The sequence below is a fragment of the Xiphophorus maculatus genome, chromosome 1 (assembly GCF_002775205.1).
Source record: "Xiphophorus maculatus strain JP 163 A chromosome 1, X_maculatus-5.0-male, whole genome shotgun sequence".
Taxonomy (NCBI): Eukaryota; Metazoa; Chordata; class Actinopteri; order Cyprinodontiformes; family Poeciliidae; genus Xiphophorus; species Xiphophorus maculatus.
The window spans coordinates 11,747,917-11,773,332 of record NC_036443.1 but is presented as its reverse complement, the minus strand read 5'-3'; the positions used below and the strand labels follow the sequence as shown (position 1 = coordinate 11,773,332).

Sequence of the window (25,416 nt, the reverse complement as noted above, 5' to 3'; positions counted from 1 at the left end):
CTGTAGAAGGTAAAAACACCCTTTTAAATGGACAAAATGTCTCTAATACTATCACCTTAGTCAAAACTTTACATAAACTGTGATTTGAGTTAGGCAACTGGAAAAGTGGAAACATTTATGACTTTGCTGTCTAACCGAAAGCTACTGGTTAGAAAGCAGCTTCTGTCAGGCTTCTGGTAAACTATCTGACTGGTTGCTATCTTGTTTTGTCATTAATAACAAAGAAATGCCTAGTTTCTCTTCTTCTGTTGACTAATAAATTTGTACAATAAGATTTTTTTTGATCCTTTGTAATCGCTCAGCAAACTATGGCTTTAATTAAAGAACGCCAATAATCAAATCAAAGAGTTAAACTTTATTTAGAGATAATCGGGTTTTTTTTTTTATTGATCTAAAAAAGAAATGGTTTAGTAAAGAAAGTACGAGTTTAAAGATTTGCTCCCTTTCATAAATATATATATATTTTTTGCTTGTTTTTAATAGAACTGCACAGGATATTTATCACATTAAATAGATGAAAATGCTTGCGGCATTTCTTCATGTTTCAAATATGTTTCATTTTCACAAGACTTTGTAGACGTTTTTATATTCACTGCATTGTACATCTAACTGCTTTTCTGTGACATTTGTGTGAAATGAAAAAAACAATAGGCCTTTTGAAAATTTAATCAGTCCTGCAGTACAATCTGTTGTAAGAGCTGTGTGTGGACGGGTGCAGACAGGGCAACTGTCTGGGAGAGAGTTTGCCTGGTCTACCAAACTACACTTACTTCCTGACTGATTTCTTCAGGAGTGCTATATTCCTGATATATTAGCAAACTAATATACAAAACCTAGTTAATAAAATTACTATCAGTCTAGGTATTTAGGTATTAAAACACTGGAATTATTGCAGTCATTTTTTTCCAGCGTTCCCTGCAAGTTGCTTTATGATCCGAGATGCACTGAGCTGCTAGCTTCCTGTTGGCACCTTTAAATCACCGTTGACTACGCAAACTGCACTTCACTGTACTGCATCTGTGCTTCCGTGGTCACAGCGTGCAGCTATAAATAACATCAGACTTTTCCTTGATATCCCTAAAGACCCTTAAAAGCCTCAGTTTCTCGCCCTCGTCCCCCCGCCAAGGCACCGAAAACATGTCCTTCAATGGAGCACCTCGCTGCTTTGCGCCACGCCATCTAACCTCTTCATTTTACCCCCCTGGCTTTGCAACTGTGGTGCCATCTGTCTGTGGCCCCACTGCCTCAGGGGCCCGGCCACAGTCAGGGCACGCAGCTAAGAGCTCGCAGGGCTGAAGCGAGTTACGATAGCAAGAAATGAGACCAAATGAGAAAGAGGTCCGGAGATCAATAAATGGCCATTTCAAGGGTGATATATTAAAAAGATCTTCACAAAATGACCCTATTCAGCCCCTGAAAAGGAAAAGTGCATTCTTTAATGGAAATGACTGAAATGAATGGAAATGAAAGCTAGAATATGCGAAATAACTAAAAGTCATTGCAAGCAAAGAATCCGGATATAGAATATTCATTCACCAGTATTCACACTGACCTTCAGCAATATATGAATTATAAAATTATTAATGAGAAAAGGCCTTTTTCTGCTTTAGAGAACACTGAATGCATTACGTACAAGTCTCCAGCCATAAATTAATTAAGTAGGAGAAAATAATCACTCCTCAAGACAGGAAGGTCATGTTCTGTTTTTTTTTCTTTTCCCATTTTTGTCTATTTGCATTTTTTTCTCAAATGGATGGACTTCATTAGGAAGACAAAGACCCCTTTTTTCTCAAACAAAACCCAATTGTAGCACATAATTATCTTGTTCTATATCTTAATTGATCATATGCATATTTATAACTTAGTAGTTTTTTCCACATTTTAAGCCATTTTGCCTCCATATGCCACTTTCCTTTGAAACAGAAAAAAACAACATCTGAGTTACAGACATTTAAAGCATTTTCTATGGTTCACTCCTATGTGTGCTTTTTAAATTTCAATTCAATTATTAAAAATATGATTATAAAAACATTTTGAAACTACGTTCCCTCAACTCAAGTTCAACTCCTGGCTCTAGACCGAGTAGTTTCCTGTTCACACGAGGAGGAAATCTGTTGGCCAATATTGAGCCTAATTAACCCTAATAAAGACGCTGCACCCTGATCAAGAATCTAAAAATAAGGCAAATTAGTTGGGAAAGTTCATCCTCGCTGAACTTCGGAGTATTTTTTTTCCCAAGTCTGTGAGTTAAACTAATTGCTGAGGGAGCCCGAGTGTCATTGAGTAAGGCTACATGAGTCTGCAAAAGGTCAAGCCGCCAAATCATCAAAGTGATCACAGGCAAAGTGCAAAACACCAGCATGTGGGCTGTTGGCAACAGGGGAGAGAAATGATGTTGGCCATGCTATCAGCCAATAGGAAACGCCCAAAGCTCTTGTTTATTACCATATGCTGGTGTTGAGAATGAGCTTCAGTGGGTGGCTTTACTGGTGCATCATCTAGAAGGGCTACAGAAGCGTCATGTTGTGATGAAAGGCCGCATGTCTCCGTTCAGATTGTCATGAGCTGTGATGGACGGACACATGAGTACAGCAACAACAGGTACAAGCTCGATTTTATTCATAATGGCAGAGCTTGGCAAAAGGATTTGTAGCATCTTTTAAAATTTTGTCGCTTTGCAGGTACACACTGCAATCTGTTTTACTGGGATTCTACGTAGACCATGTTTCTGTGAGTCTCACGTAGAAGTTTGTGGTTGTAACGTAATAAAGTGTAAAGAGTACAAAAAAAAGAAACAAAAGGTGCCAATTTCGTAGAATGCTCTCTTTAAAACAAAGCGAAAAAAAATCAAAACTGCATAGGTTATTAAATCTGACAACGATAAACTTCAGTCAAATAAAAGGGGTGATCCTGTTATTTTAAACATGGTTCACACAGTTTAAAATAATACCAAATGGAAATTATTACACGCTGTGGAGAGGTACGTTTATCTAACTTAACTTATTAAGTAGATTTAACTTGACACATTTAAGTCAGTCCTACTCAAATCATTTAGTTTACTTCAAATAACGGATTTTTTTTTTTTAAGCTCAGGTAGCCTTTATTTGAGAGTAGTTAGACAGGAAAGTGGGGTAAAAACATGTGGCAAAGCATCACATCTAGGACTTAGGTCTTCTTGTGTGATGTGTGCTTAATGTAATGCAAGTACGTCCATAAAATGACCTATATCTCAGTTCCTAAAATAGTCCAATTAATCCAGAAATCAATTCCTAAGCTTTTTTTTTTGCTCCAGGGATTCAACTTCATTTAAAGTATTTGTCTCAAACATGTGTTGCACATGTTAAAAGAACAACATGAAACAAAACACACAATGCAAGATCTGTTGCTTCCATTAAGTTTTTGTTTATCCTGACAGTAATTCAGAAATTCAGTGATGGAAACTGTCATCCCTTCTTGTACTGAAGCACACACAATATGAAAAGCCGAGGCTCAGACAGATTCACACAAACTGAAATGCCCCAGCGTTTTGAGCAAAAAATAAATAAATAAACAAAAGAGAGAGAGATGCTATCTTTAACTTACACATATTGAGCAAGTGGGCTGACAATGTGCAGACTAAAAGTGGTTTTCCCATAACCCACATCCAAACCTCGTTCGAATAGCAACCGCCAGGGGAGGAGGGAGATCTGTAAAAACATCCAGGAGAATTTCCACCCTTAAATGTTAAGAACCTGCTCTCCTAAAAGTAAAACTTTCATCCTATTCTGTGGGAAAGCTCCTTCTGGTCAGGTAATGGAAGTCCTGCTTCGCCCTTACACTGTGTAATGTTCTGAAGTCTTTCACATTAAAAGATTGGATTCATACTGACTCATTCAGTTCCTTTTATGTCTTCAGACATGCATGTTGCAAATCCTCTTTACTGGGATGGCTTAATCATAAAATGACTCTCTGTTTGGCTGCTGGCTGAAAAGCATCAGGAAGCCTTGTGTTAGATGATTTCACAGCCACATGCACGCGCACACACACACATACACACACACGCACACACACACACACACACACACACACACACACACACACACACACACACACACACACACAGAAAATAAAAAAGCCAGTGTATCAAAATAACAGCTGATTTAAATGCAAGAAGCCATGATTCCATACAAGCAACTGATGCTGCTATTTTCTGCACAGGGGGTTTTACTGGAGCGGAGGTTAAGACGGCTGCTTTTAGACTCAAGTGGCAGAGTCAGGTGGGTGAGCAGCTGTGTGTAATTTATTGCTGTTCTTCTTCCACCGGAACGCCTCAAGTCTGAACTATTTGATAAAGTAAATTCTGCGTGTGAGGACAACTGAAATTAACAGAAAAGAAATGCAGGTTTTCTAAGAAGTTTTAGCGTCACCACATGGTGACGAAGCCGACAGCTTGCCTGCAGCGGTCAAAACGATCCAAAGGGAGAAGAGCACAGAGTAATGTAAGGTGTACTGGGGAAAGGAGCGATTCACAAGTGTTAGCACTGCTGTTTGAAAGCAAGTTCCCACACGGTAAGGATCCCGCTTAGATTTGGATTTCCTCAAATGCACAGCCACGCAGGATCCATTATAAACAATGTGATTTAAAAGCCTGAGCAATGACTCGTACTAGAACAGGGAATACAGTAGGCAAATCTGGAGCTCCTCTAGGGAATCCTGAAGCTGAGTTGAAAATAGAGTGCCTCATTTTATTTATTATAATTTTTTTTAGGAGAGCTGTCTTTATCCAAACCTGTGCAGGGATCAGGAGAAACAGTAACAGCGTCTTTTCTGTCACAGAAGTGTGGATACTTTAGAACAAACAGCTGCACCCTGTAATGAAAAGGTCAATAAGCCTTTAGAAATGCCTTCACTGCTGCCTGTAATCTATCTGAATTCAGAAGCAGGCATTTCAAAGAGCTGAGTCAAAAAAGAAAATCAACAAAAATAGCCACAAAAGTTTAAATTCAGCCTCGGAAATCTGAAGATTTTATGTTTTTTGTCTGTTCAGATATGAAAAAATTCAACATGGTTTCTCTCACAAACAAAACAGTCAAAACATCTGCTTGAAAAGAAAAATTCTTAACAAGTAAAGTAAAGCTACACAATTTCTGTTATACATACAGTACATGACACTATATTTTGTGTATAGCTTTTTGAAATTATGGTTGAAAAGTGCAAGGTGAAAAGATGTTGAAAGATGTCAAGTTTATGTTGCTAATGTTGCTAATGACAACTAAAGGTGTTTAGAGCAGATCAAACAGGCTAGCCAAGCCTCGCCTTTACTGTCTTTGTCTCTCACACAGCCATAACAAAGATAATCCTGTTTACTCTATGGCGAGATGGTCCCTCACAACTTAGTAAATGTGTTGAATGGCACTTGCATGCATAAAATACACAAAAGAAACCTAGTCTTTGATGTTGCAAACAGTAGTTAGCACTTCCTGTCAAGTTTTAAACTTCTGACAAGAGCAATATTGACTTTGACACCAGCCCTTGATTAGGTTTTACATTCTTCTGAAGTACAATTGGAAAAATAATATTTGATCATTCAGCGAGTTTCACAAATTTCTTGGATAACTGTTGTCATAAAGTCTTCCACCTTCAGATAAATGTGTTGATTTCAACAGTTTGTGTGTGTAAAGCACACTTGTCCGCAAGACAAAGAGCTATAAAATACGCAAAATATTCCTTCCTCATGTAGAATGTTTTTTGGAAAGTTACAAATTAATCTTCTAGCATGACATTGATCCAAAGCATATCAGCAGAGCGAGACTAAAGTCATCAAGTAGGAACTCTGTGGAAGGAGCCAAAACATTGAGTTGCAGCCAAGAAGCCTAAAGGATTTAGACTTTCTCCACTAAATATGAAGCCATGTTTTGCTGTGAAAATACAACGCTTTTTCACTTTTTTACTTCTGTGAAATTCACATTGTGTCACTCAAATACCAAATGAAATCACAGTATCTCAATAATGTCTTTGTAACTTCTTTTTGGAATAAAAAATGTAGCTCTTGTCCTGAAGTAAAATGTGTAGTAAAAGCTCTACGGAGAGAGAGGAAGAGATTTTGTCTGGTCTTCTTCCTCGCTCATTTGCCACAGAAATACTGCTTTGACCGCTGATAGGTTATCCAATAGTTTAACAGAAGTAGGCAAAAATCATAAATCAATGTTAATTGAGACATTTAGAAAAGGGCCCAAAGTCATAAATAATAAGCAACTCTGAACTGGCCTATCTGCCTTTTTTTTAATAGTGCTTTTAATGCAATTGGGTCTGCATTTTTGAAATGTATAGATTCCGCTGCATATGAGTGGATTAAATTAAATGGATTTTGTGTCCAGATTTGCACAATGTACTTTCCTTGTTAATGTGTTATTGACACACAAAAAAAGAAAGAAAGAAAAAAAGAAAGGAAGAAAGAAGGAAAGAGAATAAAGAAAGAGAGAAAGTAATTCATAAATAAAGAAAGAAATTAATAAAGAAAAGAAAAAAACTGGGCCTGTTTCCCAGCAGATCAAGGGCCAGGATGAGTCAAGGCATCTGTGATCCAGGACAGGCTTATCAGTACACAGACCACGGCTCGGCACGCTGCTGCAGCCTGCTGCAGCGGAACCGTTGGAGCTGTCCACAGTGCTGAAGCAAAACCAGCACCACTCCCTCTCTGAAACCCTGTTTAACTACAGTTCTTTAGCTATATATATATATATATATATATATATATACATATATATATATATATATATATATATATATATATATATATATTTTTTTTTTTTTTTTTCATTTGTTCATATATTACTTGGCTTTAGCTTTGTTCTTAATTGCATTTTAACAAGAACAGAAGTCTTGACCTGAAACACCCAGGTCAGGTTTTTACTTTCAAACGGGACCGAAAAAATATTTCCTGTCGTAAAATATTCACTGTTAGACATTTAAATTGTGAATAAATTATGACACATTTCTAAACCTTTCGGAATACATTTTCTGACAAATGGTTTAAAAATGTTTTATTTTAAGACAAAAAATCAGAGTTATGTCCCAACTTAGCGGAATGCTTCAACAAGGAAGCGCTCATCAACTTTAGATTTAATGCTGCTGATTTTTGCTAACTGAATGTACATTTTTGGGATTACTAGGACTCAATATAGCCTGGCTTAAACAAAACATCATAAAATATCAGAAACACACATGTCCTTGCTTTTGCTCTGTGGATTTTTGCAGACCAAAACTGATTAAAAACATAGAGAGGCGTCTCAGTGAAACTAAAGTTTTAGGCAGCACATTTGCTTTCTGTTACCTCTCCACATTTGACAGACATAAAAACTGGAAATACGATGAAAATGGTAAGACCGTCTCCACATAAGGAAAGCTCTAATCAACTGTAAGATAACAAAGTGTCATTTAAAAAAGATTTCATAACAACTATTATACTGGGCATATTTAGGCATTCAAATAAATGAGGCACTACATTATCATTATTTCTTAATGTTCAGTTCCTAAAATAAATGTACTTAACTCATAGGTTGTTATAGATATTCATATTTTATAGATATTCATTATATATTATGTTTTGGCTGTTTACACACCTTTATTAAACAATATGTAATACACCTAAATTGCTTTAAACAAAGGCTGACTGAGACATAATCTATTTTTAACATTGCCTAGAGTGGTTTGTTTTTTTCTTTCTACATAATTATTATAACTAAATAGTCTTTTTTCGTTGTGTGTCAGCTGAATATTGTGCATCTTCTTTACACATCGTATTATTGTGAAGGTCACAGAGGTATGTAAAGCTGAATTTAAAAATGTTCAACCTCTGCGGCGTACAGTGCATCATGTATTAAAAGCTGCAGTAGTGATCAAATACTTTTTTCAGTGTCTGATGTGAAGATTTTATTATATTAAATTGTTATTTATTATTATAATGAGCATTTGTGTTTTCTAAGCGTCAGTCTCTGTATCGATTCTAAGGCCTGTCTGTTGAGAAGTGGCTTTAAACGCTGTAACTTCTGAGCTCCGTCTAAACGTCTTCTAAGAAGTTAGTGAGTTGCCAGAGACAGACTGTAGTAAAAAGTGAATGCAGCCAAAGTCTCTCCATCCTTCCCTCTCATTTATCTTCACAACTCAGACACGGTGAGTGGAACATTTCAATGAAAAGTCTGACTTCATTTCCTTTTATGACTCTATTCCTTCTTGTGCCGTTATTTGATCGGGGCACATTATGTATTTCATTTTCTTGCTCCGGAGAGGCCCTGAGAGAACTGCTCAGTAACACTGCACTGTAAGTGGCTACTAAACATAAACACAAAGGCCTAAAACCACATTTCACCGTCTCCCCATCTCTCTGACAACACACTCAGTCACGAGGACAGCCCCTATATGCTGTGTGTAGTTTACCTTGTTCCGTTTTTAGTTTCCTTCCCTCCTTGGTGTCTGTCTTCTATTATTTTTGGGAGGTTCTAGACAAAAGTGCTCAGCTTTGATGAGGCAGGGGAATTTCCTCTGGCCTCACATTTTCTTTGACTCAGTGTGGCTGATTTAGAAGGAGAGAAACATGCTGAGGCTTTGAAGAGGTGTGACGTGCAATAAGTCATATTTTTGGTAGGAGGAACCAGCAGGTATCTATTTTAAGGACAGTCTTTACTGTGGCAACTATACAATGCTGTAAACACCATTTTCAAAGATTTATTATTATTTTTTTATTTTATTTTGCAGCTCAACACATCACCATCACCTCCAGGAGTGTAATCAAGAATTTCTGATTTATTATTCAGAGATAACCCTAACAGCATCATTAGAAAATATCTCAATAGAGAAAATGTTACTAAAAATTACTAAAAGAAATGGGGTTGATCAAACAAGCTTTCCAACAACTTTACTTAAGCTAAATTTGCACAGGAGGTGACTAAAACAAAGTCACATTTTTAACAACAAGCTTCCCAGCTAAACACAGACAATCATTGAACAGCCTGAAGTAGCCATATCAAATACAACTGTGGATATCCAGCGTTTGCAAATGGATGAAATGTGTGAAATGTGGACAACAAACTATTATATCAAGATGGGAGCATGTTATGTCCCATTTTGAAAGAGGAAAAAAATGCATCACATACCTTTTTGGTTGCAAAAACTAAATAAAAGCAAATTGACTATCAATATTTTACGCTGCTAATCTAGCATATCAACACCTTTTACAATACATTATTATTTATTTATTTTAAAAGCAAGAAAAAATGGTTTGAAGGAGATTATTTTCATTCTTGAACAATATATTCAGCTATTAATTTACTATCACTACAATTTTATGTTTGTCTGTGACAGTTATCAGTGGTAATGGCTTCAGTTTTACCTCATTTATTATTTTATTGTTTGCGCTGAATCTGTGTAGCGCTTCATACACACTTCTCTGTTGTGCTTTTTAAACTTCTTTTTTTACTTTGCAAACATCTTTAGGCTTTTAATAGAACAAATATCTGATGTGATAGTGGAGATGACCAAAATTAGAATTTAACAGTAAGAAAAAGTTAGCATTAGCAGAAAATACGTCTTATCTTTTGGCACTTTTAACGTTTTTAAGTTTCCATTTCTACTAAAATATTTTTCAGGAGTTCTTATTAAGAAAATTTGTCTTTATTCAGTCTTGACTGAATACACTCAAGACTAAAACCTAACTAAATCTAATCAACTAACAAACAACAGGTCTCTCCACGTTTATTTTCTTGTTTATTAATGACTTGGAGCTAATTGCAATGTTATGTGACATACCTACAAATATTAGACTACAATTGTGCTTGACACAATACTGAAAAAATTAAGGGGTATGAACAGTAGCTTGAAAGAATAGAAAATAACTAATAAAAAATATTCCGACTGTTTAACTGCATCCTAAGCCTTTATTAACATCTTTAATTTTTTATTCATCCTGGTCCTGAATCTTCTGCAGTCTTAAAGGACGCGAGAAACTCACATCCACTGCATCTTTGTTCCTGTTTTTCTATAGACGATCCATCATCTCACTGCAGCTAGCTTGCAATTAGGATAAGATCTTGGCTTTCCTTCAAAAAAAAAAAAAAAAAAGCTGCCACCTTCTCATTTCCTTCTCTCCTTCATTTCACTCATTCAGTCTTCTGTCCTTTTCTCCTGCCTGCCTTTCTGCAAAACATGCGCCCACTGATCCGAAGACGTCAGGAGGAGTTTACCCTTCACATCATCCGGCTTGCAACTCCTTAAACTTCATTTAACCTCAGCCTTTAGAGGCTAAATCGCTGCATTTCATGCATTTACACCAGGATATCTCCCAGGTGTTCCAAGCCAGTCTTTGTGCATCAAGCAAGCGCTTTCTGTTTGCTGTCTTTGCCTGTTATCGTCTAGCACATTCTGACTGATAATTTGTGCGTTTTTTTTTATATTTTTTCAATTTGTCAGTCTGCACAAGATTGCCATTTTCTTCTGGAGACGGATTCGCAAGCCAGAAAAGCACATAGATTCACAGGTGTGGGCATGCAAACAACAGCCCTAGCAGCACATGGCTCGTCAAAAAGCCTAATCTGTTCTCACATTCGCAGCGCGATGCGGGACGTTGGCTGTTGTCATTTTTCTGTTCTGTTTTTCACGGACAACAGGAAGACAGCGAGGGAATCCGCACAGAGCACAGCCCAAAGTGGCGTCTTATCTTCAAACACCCCAAGATGAGGAGGAGTTTTTTGGGTTTTTTTGACTAGGAGGAATTACTGCTGTTCCATTGGCCTAATTTCAACAAAACAGAATCAATCAGCTAATAAGTTTGACGTTTTTCAGTTATAAACACAAGAATTTAGTGTTTGTGATCATAAGATAACGTCAAACGACAGTAACGTGTGAGGTTGTGCTGCAAGTGTGTAGAGTTAACAGAGCTGAACTCCAAAGATATGAAATTAATGCTTTCCTCTAATTTACTGCATGAATCTATCAGGATTGGGAAGGGAACACAATCTTCCATATTTTTATTCCTGCTTTTAACTGTAAATCCAACACTGCAAACTGTCAGAGCAAGAGAAAGAGAACTTAGCTACTCTAGTTTAACAGTAGAAGACTTTACTGCTAAACATCACATGATAACAGGATTTAAACAAGTTTCAAAAGATCACCACGACATTTATTAATGATATCAAGAAACCAACATTAGAAAAAGGTTCAGAGAAAAATCCAAATCCCAGTCATACTTTTATGAATTTGTAGACAAAGTAATGAGAGTAAACCCTTATTGTCTCAGGGTATATTATTCTTATCATACTAAATGTTTTTATTTTTAGTCTTTATTAGTTAATATTACCAGGATGTGAACTGCTTATTAGAGAAAGCAGATCTTTTAATGGTGGTTACGCAAATCTCCAACATTTCTTTCGACTTTACAAAGAATAATCTATAAAAGAAGAAACTATAGTTTTAAAAAATGTACAGATTAAGACAATAAATAAATCAATAACTGTTGGAAACAGTAAAATACCTGGACTAAACAAGAAAGCCTTTATAAAAGGATTAAAAATTAATAAAGTCAAACAAAATTTAAAAAACAGATAAAAAAATACTACACTGAAAAATTTCATTATTCTCTAAAAATGCCTTTTCGAAGACTGAATAACAATTTTAAATAATATGTTGTCATCTATTCAGTAAGTTTCACTGAAATGTCAACATTATCAGTCCCACTATATGAGTCACAGAATAGTGCTGACCAATTTTCTTTAACCTTTTCCAAAGAGAAGAAAACTACTAAATCATTAAGAATTTTTGTTGTTGTTGGAGGCGGAGTGAAACCAAAAGATCTGTTAAAATATCATCTTTCTTAGAACATCTTTTCAAAATTATGAAAGGTGAACTTTTTGTATATCAGAGATTCTCTTAATCTCTGCTGTAATTCTTAATGCTGATTTTTCCCATAACTTTCCCAAAGGTAAAATATAATGAATACTTAAAATCACTTACCCACAAGTTAACACAAAACCACAACGCTATCAGCACAGGAGAATATTCCATTTAGATCGACTATTACAACTTGGCTTTGGGTGAGTGTACGTTTCTTTAAATGCTCCTTGGACACCAAGATGCTACTCTGAGACTCTGCCTGGCTGATTGTTTTTCTTCTCTTCATGGATGGGAGATTGAATAGTTCACAAGTGGCTACTTGTAGCAAGTGATCTTGACGGATATGTCCCATTTTCCTCAAAGCTGACCGTGATTAGGAAGTCATGACTCCGTTGTGGATTACAGCTTTGCCACTTAACACTGAAGTCTTAATTAGACTTTAGACACATTCAGATATGCGTATATTTCTAATCAAAACTTGTGTGCAGTTTAATTAAGTATCTGTGGACACCGTCTTTTTCAATTTTTAAATGTTGAATTTAGGTCTGGATTATCCTAAACTTTCTCCTTGGTTGCTTGGTGATCATAATGTTCTCTAACAGATTTCTGATGGCTTCAAAGATCATCCTTAGAGTTTGTTAAATCACACACTAGAGGACTCAAATTAATCAAAATTACTTCTGAAGTTAATTTGGTTTCGCTGGATCTTAATTAATGGGTATCAGAGTAAAGAGGGGCAAATATAAATGTGCTTTTCAGGTGTTTCATTAAACATTTCGTAAACACGAATCATTTTTTCTTCTTTGTAACACTCATGTGCCACTTTATATTAGACTTTCACATAAATTACCAATAAAAAATTAGAATACTTATTGTTGTTATGCTTAAAAACACTAAAGAGTTCCAAAGGAGTACATATATTTTTAAGCAAGGTTATAAATATTACAAAGGAAGATTCTATATTATCATATTTACTAAGGTTAAAATCAAATAAAATGTTTTCTCTCTGAATGCTATAATATTAATATGCTGCCACTGTAAAATAATATTAATTTTACCATGGCAGCAGGTAAAATTAAGTGTTGACAGTAGATGGACCTTGACTTTTTTTTCTTTTGAAAATGTTTGTCTTCAGCTAAGAATAAAACTTTATCTCCTTTTTCAAAACCACAGAGAAGACCACATACTGATCTAATTCTTACTTTTTATCTGTCTCTTCAGCATCATTAAAGGTACTTTACTGCACCATGACAGGATAGACAAGATGTTTGTTCTTCTGCATGGCAGAACTATCAGGTTAAAGTTACAATTTCTGATTAAATGGCTTTTCCTTTTTCCTTGTTCAGCTCCACTTCTTCAGCTAGGCACCTTGACTGGCTAATCCTAGGTGTTATTGAAAAGATATTCTACTGTAAAGCAAAGCATTTAGTTGTGTAGTTTACATACTGTAATGAGACTAAGCAAAGCCATATTATTATATTTTTAACCCAAACTAACACATTAAGATGATCCAAAACGGAGTTTTAAATGACTACTTATGTAAGGCATTCTTGTGTCCCTAATCCTATTTTGTATACATTCATATTGTACATTTTAGAAAGCTAAACAGGGAGAATGTTACATAAGGCTGACTCATAATTTCTCACATTTACTCATCAATGTCTGACTGTAACACAGGGATTGTGAATAAGAAAAGCTCTAATCTGAGGTGAGGCAAAGTCAACCTTCATAAGCAGAAGTGGGTTTGGATATGGGTGACATGTATCAATTTAAAGTTGGCACTAGCACTTGGCCAATGCAAATAAAAATCATCCATTAGTTGTGCTCTGTCCAGTTGAGTCCTCAAAGGAATCAAGACCGATGACTCTTAGTTCAAAATGCTCACAGGGGTCAAACTTGAACTTGATGTGCATTACATATGCATTGTCTGTACAAAAGGCAGAGGTAAGCTTATGAGATCTTTAGTGATAGCTCTGAAAGGATCTGTTTCAATGCACCTTTGGCACAAGGACAATCTTAGATAAAGGCATATAAGGCTGGAACAGAAAGGGCATGATAGACTCATCAAACCAGAACTGAATTATTCAGCACTTACAGTGGGCGGAATGGATACGATCAGAAAAAGGGACCTGTGTATACAAGTAAGAACATCCACCATTCAAAAGGTTTGATTCCGTCTAATTTTCGCAGGGGCTCGTGTTACACCTGCAGCTTCCCAAAATTCTTCTGACGTCAGGTCTAACAGGATTGTTTTGGTTTCAATGTGACCAATGGACGAAGATGAAGCCTAAAACACACTGATCATCAGTGAGTCTTGAATTTGGATGGAAAGTGACCAACTCTTTTTTATTATGGTGCGTTTTTAAAAAAAAAAAAAAAAAAAGACTTTCTCATTTTCTTTCACTCTTCTTCTATGAAGAAAAACCCCTAACTTTTTTCAAAATGTTTTTCCATTTCAAAATTTCCAGATATAATTTTTTTTTTAATTATTCCTTTCAAAATAGTCTGGATATTTGAGCCTAAAATATTTACAAAATCTAAAATCAGACAACTTTAATACATCTGGAATATCTTGTGCAAAACACAGATTATTCAGTCACTGTTTGTGATGCATGAACCTTCATTTTTTAAGTTTCAAAATAAACAGCTGAAAGACCCGTGAAGCAATGAACTGGCCGCCGTTTTTGTACCAGCGTGTGAAATTCTGATTTCAGTCTTTAAATAATGAAATCTGAAAACTCAATTTGTTTCATGCTCCCATGAAATAAATGGAATAATAAGAAAATCCTCATACATAACATTACTTTTTCAGACTTTAAAAGACTTTTAGAAACCCAATGATTTACAAAATGTGCTCTACCTGGGTCAGGTCAGGTCAGGTCATCATCATTGTCATTCTCAAACTTTATTAACAAACTTAGGTTCACAGTTACACAAATAAAAAATAACACTAAGTACAAAACCAGAATTAAAAACTTGACTATTATTACAGTAGCTCCATAATAATGAAATGGTAATTGATATTAATCAAAATCCGACTATGTCTTTATTTGAAATTAGAGTTGATATTTCTGTTATTAAGGACTCTCTAAGGTCTTTCTGTCTTTCTTTCTTTTTTATCTAGCTAGGATCAGCTTTCTGTTATTTCACTGAATAGAAAATAACAGAAAGAAACCATCCATTGCCCCTGGACAGATTTTCTGACTACAAAACTTCAAGGTGTCCTCTCCACCCCATTACTCCCTCCTCACTCTGGAATGACTAAGTGGATCTTCAAGTGAAAGTGACATTTTACTAGCAGGTGAATCCAAGAGGTGGTTGTCAAAATGAACTGACTAAACAATTTGTTACAGTGCAACACTTACATTGACAAAAAGTTAAATGAGGATGTCTCAGAATGAGCAATGTGAAATTTTAATTATACCTGTTTGTTTTTCTTTCTTTTTTGTTTTTCTGTGTGGTTCACTGAAAACTTTTCTTTTGAACATATGCTCCCTGGCCACTTTATTGGGAACAAACCAGAATTGCACTTCAGTACCAGGTTGGACTGATTTTGTATTCAGAACTGCCTCAATAATAATAATAATTTTTACTTTATTCATCCCAGCAGGGAAATTATTTTGCAGTTACAGCACACGACAGGAGCTGTGTCGGCAGGCAGCCGAGCCGGCGCCATTTTTTGAAGGAGGACATGCGGCAGAGGTCGTCGGGACCCGAACCCGCGACGTCCGCGGGTCTAAGGCCTCCAAGCGTGGGGCGTGCTAATCCGCTGTGCCACCACAGAACGCCCCAAATTCTCCTTACAATAGATTAAACAAAGCTATAGAAAAACTCCCAAGAGATTTTGGTCAATCTTGACAATGTAGCATTCACAGGATTACAGGGAGCTCATCGTCATGATCAACAAACCAGTTTGAGATGATCGGAGCTTCTTGACTCGGTGCTATGTATTGATGGAAGTTGACATTAGAAGATGGCTGATGCAGTTATAAATGGATCGGCATGATCCGCAGCAATAATCAGGGAAGCTGGACCACTTAAATGATGCTGAGTTGTTTCTAAAGGACCCAAACTGTAAACCAGTTAAATGATACAAGAGAGAACCACGCTTTCATGTTAAATCTAACCCTAGAATCTTAATGTTGAAGTTGAATGAGTGAAGTTGAGTTTTTGGACCAGCAGCATCTATTATTAGCCAATTCTGTTGGGCCTTTGTGAACTGTAGCCTTTGTTTCCTGTTCTTAACTGACAGAAGAGCCACCCGATATGATCTTCTGCAGCCCATCTGCTTCGAGGTTAATGTTTAGAGTTGTTACCCTGCATACCTTGTTTTAATTATTGTTGCTTCATCTCAAAGCAGTCTGGCCATTCTTGCTGGATATTTTCTCTTTCTTATGCCACTTTTTGTAGACCTGAGAGCTCACTATCCCCATTTCATCTCCTTTCTCCACTATACTGATTCTTGGCTTCATTTTCAGCAAGTTGTCTTCATCACGTCAACGTGTCTGACTGCACCGACTTCCTGGTACGAGATTGGCCAAATTTGGTATTAGTGTTATCAAGCAATTGAACAAGTGGCTGGTGAGCATGCAAACACACTGAACTAAAAATGGCATTCTTAGTAAATAATACCAAAAAAAAGTAGGACTGGACTATTGGAGACAACTCAGTGGGAGTCTCCTGTTATCACTATTTCTAAGACAACATTGTTCCGATTCTGTGGGATGTTCAGCTGTTACTTGTCTCTATTGACTCTTCTCGTCAGTGTTGAGTCAGGGGATGAATACAGTGTCAGCCTCTCCTCTGCAGCTGCGTGAGGCACTGTAAAAGGAGAAAAGTGCAGTCTTTGCCAAAGTAATCCTTTGGCAAAGACTGGTGCCCCAGACATTGGTGCAGTGATGATCTTACACAGAGGAGAGCTGGGTCATGTTGTGAGTACTTCAGGTCATCAGATGCTGACACTGTACTCTGCTGTCACAAAGGTATAGTCATCCTGCTCTTATTTTCGTCGCAAAACTGCATTTGCACACACTGTCGTCTACGGAGGCTGATTTCACTGCACGGCTATCGTCACTTGCGTGGCGGATCTGCCGAGCCACTGTGTTGTTTATTCAGGTGTGTCAAAGACCCGCTGTGACATCATCACATTCACATAAGTGTGAATTAAAACCATCCTTGGGAGGGCCGCATTCAGCCAGGGGTCCGCTGAAAATGCACTTGGGCCAGCTGACGAGTGCAGGCAGGTGCAGTCGAGTGGCCTTCGTTAGAAATGAGCTGAAAGGTGAAAAGGCATAGCTTTTTTTTTTCTGAATCATCCACTCAAGCATTCTTCGTGTGCGTAAAACTCACCACGTGTGGGAGGAAACAACAAGCCCTTTCCAAGCCCACATAAATTGACCATAAATAGCCTCGTGCTTACGTAAAAATCAATCCATGCATTTTCGGAGGAGTTAGATGGACGAATTAAGAATGGGAAGCTGATAGAGGAAGCACATTATCTGCAGCAGGAGTGCAGAGGCACCACTCGTTATCTGTTATTAATGAAAGATCATTTCATTAGCTCTATACCACATTCAAGAGGATGACAAACAGGCCCCGGGGGAAACAAACAAGGACTCCACACTGAAAACAGCACCTGATATTTTCTTTAAAATTAAAGCCCGGAAGGGAAGAGTGGCGAGGGGGAGGGGGGGCAGGTCTACCTATAGCCTGCATCATGTGGGGAAGCCTGGCATTGACCAGTCATCAGTTCAGTAGGAGAAGGCAGGGGGGGAGGGTTGTCAGTGCTGTCAATATGCAGAGATGTGCATGTGCCGGTTTAAACTGCATTAAAACCTAAAGCCAAGACCCGTGCTTACCCCCCCATAACACTGGGCAAGCAGCACAGGCAGAGATAAGACAACAAATACGCTTAGCCTGGCACCATGGACCGCACATGCATGCGGATTGTGTGATGCTCCCCAAATGCCCTATCCAGACAGGCTGGTTGCAGCCAAAGAAAAATATAATTATTACTATATTTTTTTTTTTTAAATCCGCAAATAAGTGAAATCTCCTCACGTCGATATAATATTAAATACCCTCAATAGCCCACTACTTGAATCCACGTCAGCGCTATAAGAGCTACAGGCGTCTTTATAATAATGTGACCAGGCATAGCAGCCGTTCACAGACGCTGATATGGCACATTAATTTTCAATTTGCAGCGCCACGATTCGCTGTTGCAGTCAATATTCGACATCCAGCGTTGGAAGCATATGCGCTAATTGTCCTGGCTGTTCTGACATCCCAGCGGGCATTACAGCATTTTTTCCATCGCTAAAAAAACAATAAATAATTCTATAATATAATAAATGAACACAAAATAAATGCTATTAAAAAAAAAAACATCGTAATGCCGCGTTCATCCTACCTGTGCCGTGAGACAAATCGATGCCCGGTTCCGTGAGTATGTTCGGGTCACTTTGAGATCTGCCTCGCTGCAGACAGCCGTCTAGTCCATCTGATGTGGCCATGTAGAAGAAGACAGCGCAGGAATCCTGAATAAAATATTGAAAAACCCGAGCGGAGGCAAGCGAGGTCAGGAGGAAAACCAGCAAGCGGAGCAGAGCAGAGGAGAGGAGGGGAGATTTAATTCGCTCTGACAACAGCCGCTTTGAGCATCTACCAGGGAGCCATGGCTGGGCTGAAATTCACCGCGCGTGGATGTGTGTGCGCGTGCAATGCGCGAGCGCGTGTGACTGGGCCGTGTGTGACGATGTGTGGATGTGGAAAGGGGCTGAGGAGGAGGTGGGGGGATGTGCCCCCGGTGGTACCAGCGGGGTGATGATGATGCCCATCCCTGTCCAGTGACACAATCAAATATTCAGCACCAGGACGTTGCAAATTCTGTATTGAATGTTTTATGGTGGCTTAGAACAGCATACAGTAGCCAGAATATGATGCATACGTTCAGGGTCCATAGCTATCAGGTAGCTGAACGCTAATGTCACATTAGATTCAGTTGTAATGTAATGTAGATTAAATAGTAAAGTGTGTAATTTCATTTTTAAAAAATCTGTATATAAGTAAACATGGTTCCGAATAATATGCCCTGCTGCAGATATTAATGAAAAATTATAAACCTCCTCTTGTGTTTTTATATTATTAATGACAATTTGTGTCTGTATTTCTTTCATATTTATTCAATCTTTCCGAATTACTGGTATTCTAATAAAAGCTGGCCTTTTTTTTTTTTTTTTACAAATATGCTTACCGAAAAAATAGCGTAATTTAATAATGAACCGTCCGAACAAATTCATAGTTCCGCAAAAGTCAAAACACAGATTTACATATAGGCATTTTAATGCAACTGGTCCCTTAAATAAAAATATTTTTGCTTAAAACAAAGCATATCTAAGTCACTGTCACGGGACTCAAAATGGAAAGAGTCTATTGGCTGGTTCTACGCGTGACGTTAGAAGGCGGAAGTAAATCACCTACCCAGTAGCAATATGGCAGCTCCCTGGTGTAGTCGCTGCGCTTGGTTACTTCTTGTATTTATTTATTCGTTATACGTGATGGTAATAAGTGAAGAACCTACGCCGGGTAATGAACAGCATGCAAGTGTGGTTGATAATCCACAAACACCGGCGGAAACAGTGAAGCAACCGACAGAGGAGAGGCGGTGGGAAGCAACCCAGGTTGACGAAACAGTTCCCGATGATGCTGCTGCGATCAAACCGGACTTACCTGTCCCCGATTCGGTCCTGACACCAACACCGCCGCTCAAAGACGAGTTTCAGGAGGAGCTGGTCGTCAGACCGCTGCACTCGGGAGATATTTATGCTAGCTTCCAGTTTCGCACCGTGTGGGAGACTGACTTCACCAGAGGAAGCAAAGGTAATATCAGAATCCATCAGACTCTGTAAGTCTGGGCAGGATTTTTTTTTTGTTTTAAGATCAGTGAAAGAAGGGGCAACCTTGTAGTATAGTAACAAAGTCAATTTCACTTTTTTTTTTTTTTTACCAATCACACATTTGTTGTAAAAGGACAACTTGAACAGCCACCTACACTGCAAAGAAAATCGTATCAGTCAAACCTTATTCACATTACATTTTAATCATTTTCCTTCCACCTGGTCTCAATCGTGCTCTACTTTGTGACAGTCTGTTACTAAAAATCTAAATAAATTGAGGAGTAGTGTAGCATGACAAATTGTGAAAAGGTTTAAGGAATATGAACACTTTTGCCATATAGGTGCCATATTTTGAAATACACATCATGTAAAGTTTGATACAAGCGACTTTTGCAAAAAAATATTCTCTCTGGTTTGGTTTGCACTGATTTCCCATCTCAACACTGGCGTTCAGTTTCAGGCTATTGAAGTGTGCCTTTACAAGACAGTATAGCTGTGAATTTTATGTATTGGCAATAATTGAAGATCACAAAATGTTAGCTAAAGAGAAGATTAGATGATACTTTTTGCACAACTTTAAGAATGTGGACATTAAAGAGAGACTTTTAAACCTTTAAAAATGAAAGTGCAAAAGACAAATTCCTCACATACATTTTCTTTCATGTAAATAATGTCCTTAATACTAAATACGTGGTTCCATTTCTCAGTGTCCCACTACAGGCTGTTCCCCAAATCTCTGGGTCAGGTCATCTCCAAGTTTTCCGTGCGAGAGCTGCACATCTCCTTCACACAGGGCTACTGGAGGACCATGCAGTGGGGGCAGCCTTACCTCCCATCCCCTCCAGGAGCTGAACTCTGGGTCTGGTTTCAGGACACTGTGACAGAGTGAGTGCTGCCATCTGGTGGCTACAAAGTGTTACAGCTTGTTTAACAGGGCTATATCTGTGGAATAAGATTTTTAAAAATGTTGAAAATAAGCATTTGTTTTAAGTATATACATTTCTGATCAGCTAAGGTGGCTCCACATATATTTGACGTTAATGTTTATGTATTGTTATGCATCATTTTGCTGCTTTCGCGTGTCTGTCGGTCCCGTCAACATTTTTCTGCCTTCTCTCTCCCTTTTTAGTGTGGATGCCACATGGAAGGAGCTGACAAACGTTTTGTCAGGCATCTTCTGTGCTTCACTGAACTTCATTGACTCCACCAACACTGTTCAGCCCAGCGCCTCCTTCAAACCCCTGGGAATTGCCAACGGTACGGCAAAGCATTCTCAGTCTTTATTTTTGCATTCTACAAATTTCTCTTATGATACATTATGCTGAATGAAACTTAAGATTGCTAATGACTGTTATTCAGTGCCAGCTCCTCCTTAGGGATTTATAAGAGAGAAAGATGCAGAAATCCAGGAGACAAATATACTGCACATTAGGGTGACTTTCATTACAAAAACAGCAATTTCCAGTCGTAGATTGTAAAATGTTTGAAGTAAAAAGAAAAAGAACACTGATAAAGTTTGGGTTTTGAGTTTTGGTGTTTAGTTTCAGTGCCAATAAAAAACTATTCAGGTTCTTCAGAGTTCCACTTGCCAGTCAGCAGTCAAGGAAGAAATGGTGCATTCAAATACTTCTCCATTGATTGGTGCAGTCCTTCTGTTTCTTATATCATTTCATTTCATATCATATCATATCATATCATATCATATCATATCATTGTGTGTCGTAGAAATATATCTAACTCACGTATTTTATTTTTATAGACTATAAGTAAGCATCTTTCGGCCTTGTTTTCTCTTATTCAGCTGCAATCAATCATCAGCACAGTTTAGAATATGTATTGTTTTAATATAACATAAATGTGTCCACATTATTTTACATGGTCCATTTTTTTTAAAGCTCTCTTGTATTTAGTTTTCATGCAGGTCATTTTTGTCTTGGTTTTCTAAAAAGATCTGACTCATTAAAGAAATCCTGGACAATGTACACATTGATCAAACCTTCCGTTCAAAATTCACTGCTTAAAATTCTGTTTATGCTGAAATTCAAGGTACAGACCACCGCTTCCTTCGCTACGCCACCCTCCCACGAGAAATCGTCTGCACTGAAAACCTGACTCCTTGGAAAAAACTGTTGCCGTGTGGATCCAAGGTGAATCCCTCTTTTTTGCCAGTGTCTGTCTCGACAGTCTATGTGCCGATTTGGTGTACAACCGACTTTTTTTTCCCCCCTCCGTGTGGCACCTGTATATTTTCAGGCCGGTCTGGCTGTGCTGTTGAAGTCGGAGAAACTTTTCCACAGCAGTTTCCATTCCCAGGCTGTGCACATACGGCCGGTGTGTCAGGACGGGCCGTGCAAAACCTCGTCCTTGGAGCTGAGGCAGACGCTGAATGTGGTGTTTGACCTTCACGCCTCTGGACAGGGCAAACGAGGTCTCAAGAAGACAGCTCTATCTGCATTTGTCTACAACTTAACTATGTATCTCTTTAATTTTGCTAATGTATTCACTTCTCTCTTCAGAGTGGTCTTTGTTTAAGATGTTCTCCCGGACCCTCACCGAAGCCTGCCCGCTGGCCTCCTCCAGTAAAATATACATCGACGTCACAGACAACCCTCAGGTTGCTTTCTGTTCTTCCACTTTAAATATCTGTATATCTTTTGTAACAATGCAAACATCTGAGATGAACCTAATTAAATTGTCAAAGTGGTCTCAAACTCACCTGACAGAAGAGGACATTTCCCCCCCCCTTTAGTTTAAATTTGTATAAAAACCAGATGGTTTTGTTTCTCCAGGAGGACCAGTTTGAGCTCAGTCCAGCTACTCATCTGCTGAGCCAGGCGGTGGTGTTGGGGGACAGACGGACCTTTTCCGTCTACGATCTGACCCAACAAGTCACCTTTGGGACTGTGCGCTCCCTTAATGTGCTGATTCGCTGGAAATCCACAGAGGGTGAGTGACAAAAGTGATGGCTGAAGCAGCTTTGCTGGATTGACTGAACATTACTGCTGGCAATTGATGACACCAGAAGAAGAGGGTGAATTTGTTTTACCTAGGCCAGAGTTTTTTGCTTGCCATTCTTCCTGACATTGTTCGGTCATTTTTGGATTGGAAGTGAAACCCATCAGAAACTATTTTTGAGCAGTTACATTAAATAAGATTCTACATTTTTCCACCCTATCCCAATAGGTGTACACTTGACATTGCCAAAGTAAAAGCGGGTTTCTTTCAGTTAAATTTTTTTTAGCATGTTTCTCTGTTTCAAATCATTGCCATCTTTCTTCGTGCAGGCGACATGCTTCGGCCCTTGCTCCACGCCGAGCGTTACGTTGCTGGGTACGGGCTGCAGACCGGAGAAATCCACACCTTAATGTACAACAACCATCCCTTCAGATCTTTTCCTGTGCTGCTGCTGGACTCTGTGCCCTGGTATCTGCGTCTCTACGTTCACACGCTGACCGTCACCAGCAAGGGAAAGGACAACAAGCCCAGTGAGTGTTAGAAATTAAGATGGAACTAGAAATTAAGATGTCAAATTACAATTGTCAGCCAAAATCAACCTTGGAAGACCACATTCTTTTACCTTTAAAATAAAATGTTGAGAATAGCGCTGTATTCAAGTCTATCATAAATATAAATATTAAAGTCTATCAGGAACTGAACGATATTAAATTCAGAAATTTCAGGGGAAAATATGCAACAATGTTTTGCAACATTTATCCTAACATAGTAGACTGGTTTACACATGTGGCCCCAAATAGAAGCATACACACATACACACACAAAGTGTGTATTTCTGTCCTTCAGTCTTCAGAAGATTACTGAATATGCCATAGTACATGCCATAGTATGTCCAAGTGACAATTATGTCACTTGGAGTCAAGTGACATAATTTACATGCAGATTTTTTTTGTTTGCTCAAGCTTCTATATCATTTCTTCATTCAATTATTTAAACTATCTGTAATTGAATGTGTTGTCAGACATACAAAGGGGTTGGTGCAAACATTAACATTTTGTTTTCGTTGCTCCTTTTACTTCCCTTCTATTCTCAGGTTACATCCACTACCAGCCGTCCAAAGACCGAATGCGGCCCCACCTGCTGGAGATGCTGGTCCAGCTGCCTCCACACTCTGTCACCGAGGTTACAGTGCAGTTTGAGAGGGCTCTGCTCAAATGGACCGAGTACACGCCTGATCCCAACCACGGATTCTACGTCGGGTATGAACACATTGCCTGTCACATCTGTCATAAGTCTGTCCTCCAAGTAAGAAATGAGCGTATATTTCAGATGCCAGCTTCCTTTCAATGATTAAGATGTTTCTCATTCAATTGTAGGTCTTCGGTTGTCAGTGCTCTTGTGCCAAGTACTGTAGCCATGAACACAAACATCACTAAGGAGCAACCCCTGTTCAGCACTTTGTGAGTGGAGTTGTTTTGCTTAGCATGTTAAGAGACGTCTTCCTGCCTTTTTTGTTTTCTCTTTGGGTGTAAAATCGCAGTTTTCACTTGTCTTTCTAGTTTTCCGACCAAAGAAGAGTCTAGCTACTTCATACGCGTCTACACAGAGCCTCTGCTGGTGAACCTGCCCACTCCAGACTTCAGCATGCCTTACAATGTTATCTGTTTAACGTGCACCGTTGTGGCCGTGGGATATGGCTCCCTGTACAACCTGCTGACCCGAAGCTTCCAGGTAGAAGAACCCAATCCAGGATTGGCCAAGCGAATAGCCAACGTTATCCGCAAGATGAGGGGCGTGCCGCCTCTGTGAGGAAGCACCCGAGGATCCATTAGGTTGTTACAGAAGTAGGTCCTTCACAGAATAGAAAAGAAACCCAAAGGCGTTAATGTTCAGGGAAGAACTGAGTCAAGCACTGGTATGCATGTACATAAAAAGGGCAACTTGAAGTTTTTTTTTGTTGCTTTTTAAATTTAAGTACATGGGGAATGTACTAGTTAACTATAAAAGTGTTTTTGTGTCTGAAACAAGAACATTTATATATTATATTGCCATATGGTCCTGTTAATATGCTTCTGAATTTCTTAAAAACAATTTTTACTGTTGAACTTTTGCTGTGTTTCTGACCCTCTATTAGAAGAATATGTCTCAAGATAAATCAAACCAGATTTATTTTGTTTCAGTTTTGTTGGAATTACCAAAATTGTTTCTGTTTGCTAACCACCAAAATAATTAGAGAAAGAATATGTGGGAAATTAATTTATCAATATCTTCAGAGCCAGTAGATGTTCTGAATCCAAAAATCACATTGGTTTTGCTCAGTCAGGTCAACTTCCTGAACTATGGATGCAACATGAGCATTTTGATTATTGGGTAATTTAATAGAAATAGTTTAGATAATTCTGAAAACAAGAGAAATGTAGTCTGATTTAATTTCAGACAGTGAGGAAAAACGAAAGGTATATATCTTTTTACCCAAACCTCTGGTTTCCAATTTTAACTGTGTTTTTAAGCATAAGATCATCATTTGCGTAGTCTATTAAAACACATCATAAAGTAAAAAAATACACACAGACAGAAGAACAATTTGACATTTTTGTTCATGAAAATTGTATTAAAGAAGTGCAAGAGACTCAAAAACGATGTGTGTCATGGCTGTCTGCACGCATGGCCACATGATGTCGGACAGCACTTCTTAGCCCCT

At 38.2% G+C, this 25,416-nt stretch overlaps 2 protein-coding genes across 2 annotated transcripts in view; one reads left to right on the top strand and one right to left on the bottom strand.

Moving 5' to 3' along the window:
- LOC102223312 (phosphatase and actin regulator 3-like) overlaps positions 1-18,571 on the bottom strand; it is a 35,680-nt gene extending 17,109 nt beyond the window's left edge. Inside the window, exon 1 of the mRNA XM_005808944.2 lies at positions 18,275-18,571. Within this exon, the coding sequence (XP_005809001.1) occupies positions 18,275-18,377 (103 nt within the window). The 5' untranslated portion in view covers positions 18,378-18,571. The remainder of the gene's footprint in view (positions 1-18,274) is intronic.
- Positions 18,572-19,331: 760 nt separating this feature from the next.
- Positions 19,332-24,820, top strand: pigt (phosphatidylinositol glycan anchor biosynthesis class T). The gene is made up of 11 exons (XM_005808943.3): positions 19,332-19,743; positions 20,468-20,645; positions 20,890-21,017; positions 21,807-21,907; positions 22,014-22,188; positions 22,277-22,374; positions 22,550-22,706; positions 23,045-23,245; positions 23,809-23,974; positions 24,092-24,175; positions 24,275-24,820. Exons 1-11 carry the CDS (start codon positions 19,356-19,358, stop codon positions 24,522-24,524), a joined length of 1,926 nt encoding a protein of 641 aa, XP_005809000.2. The 5' UTR covers positions 19,332-19,355; the 3' UTR covers positions 24,525-24,820.
- The last annotated feature ends 596 nt before the right edge of the window (positions 24,821-25,416 follow it).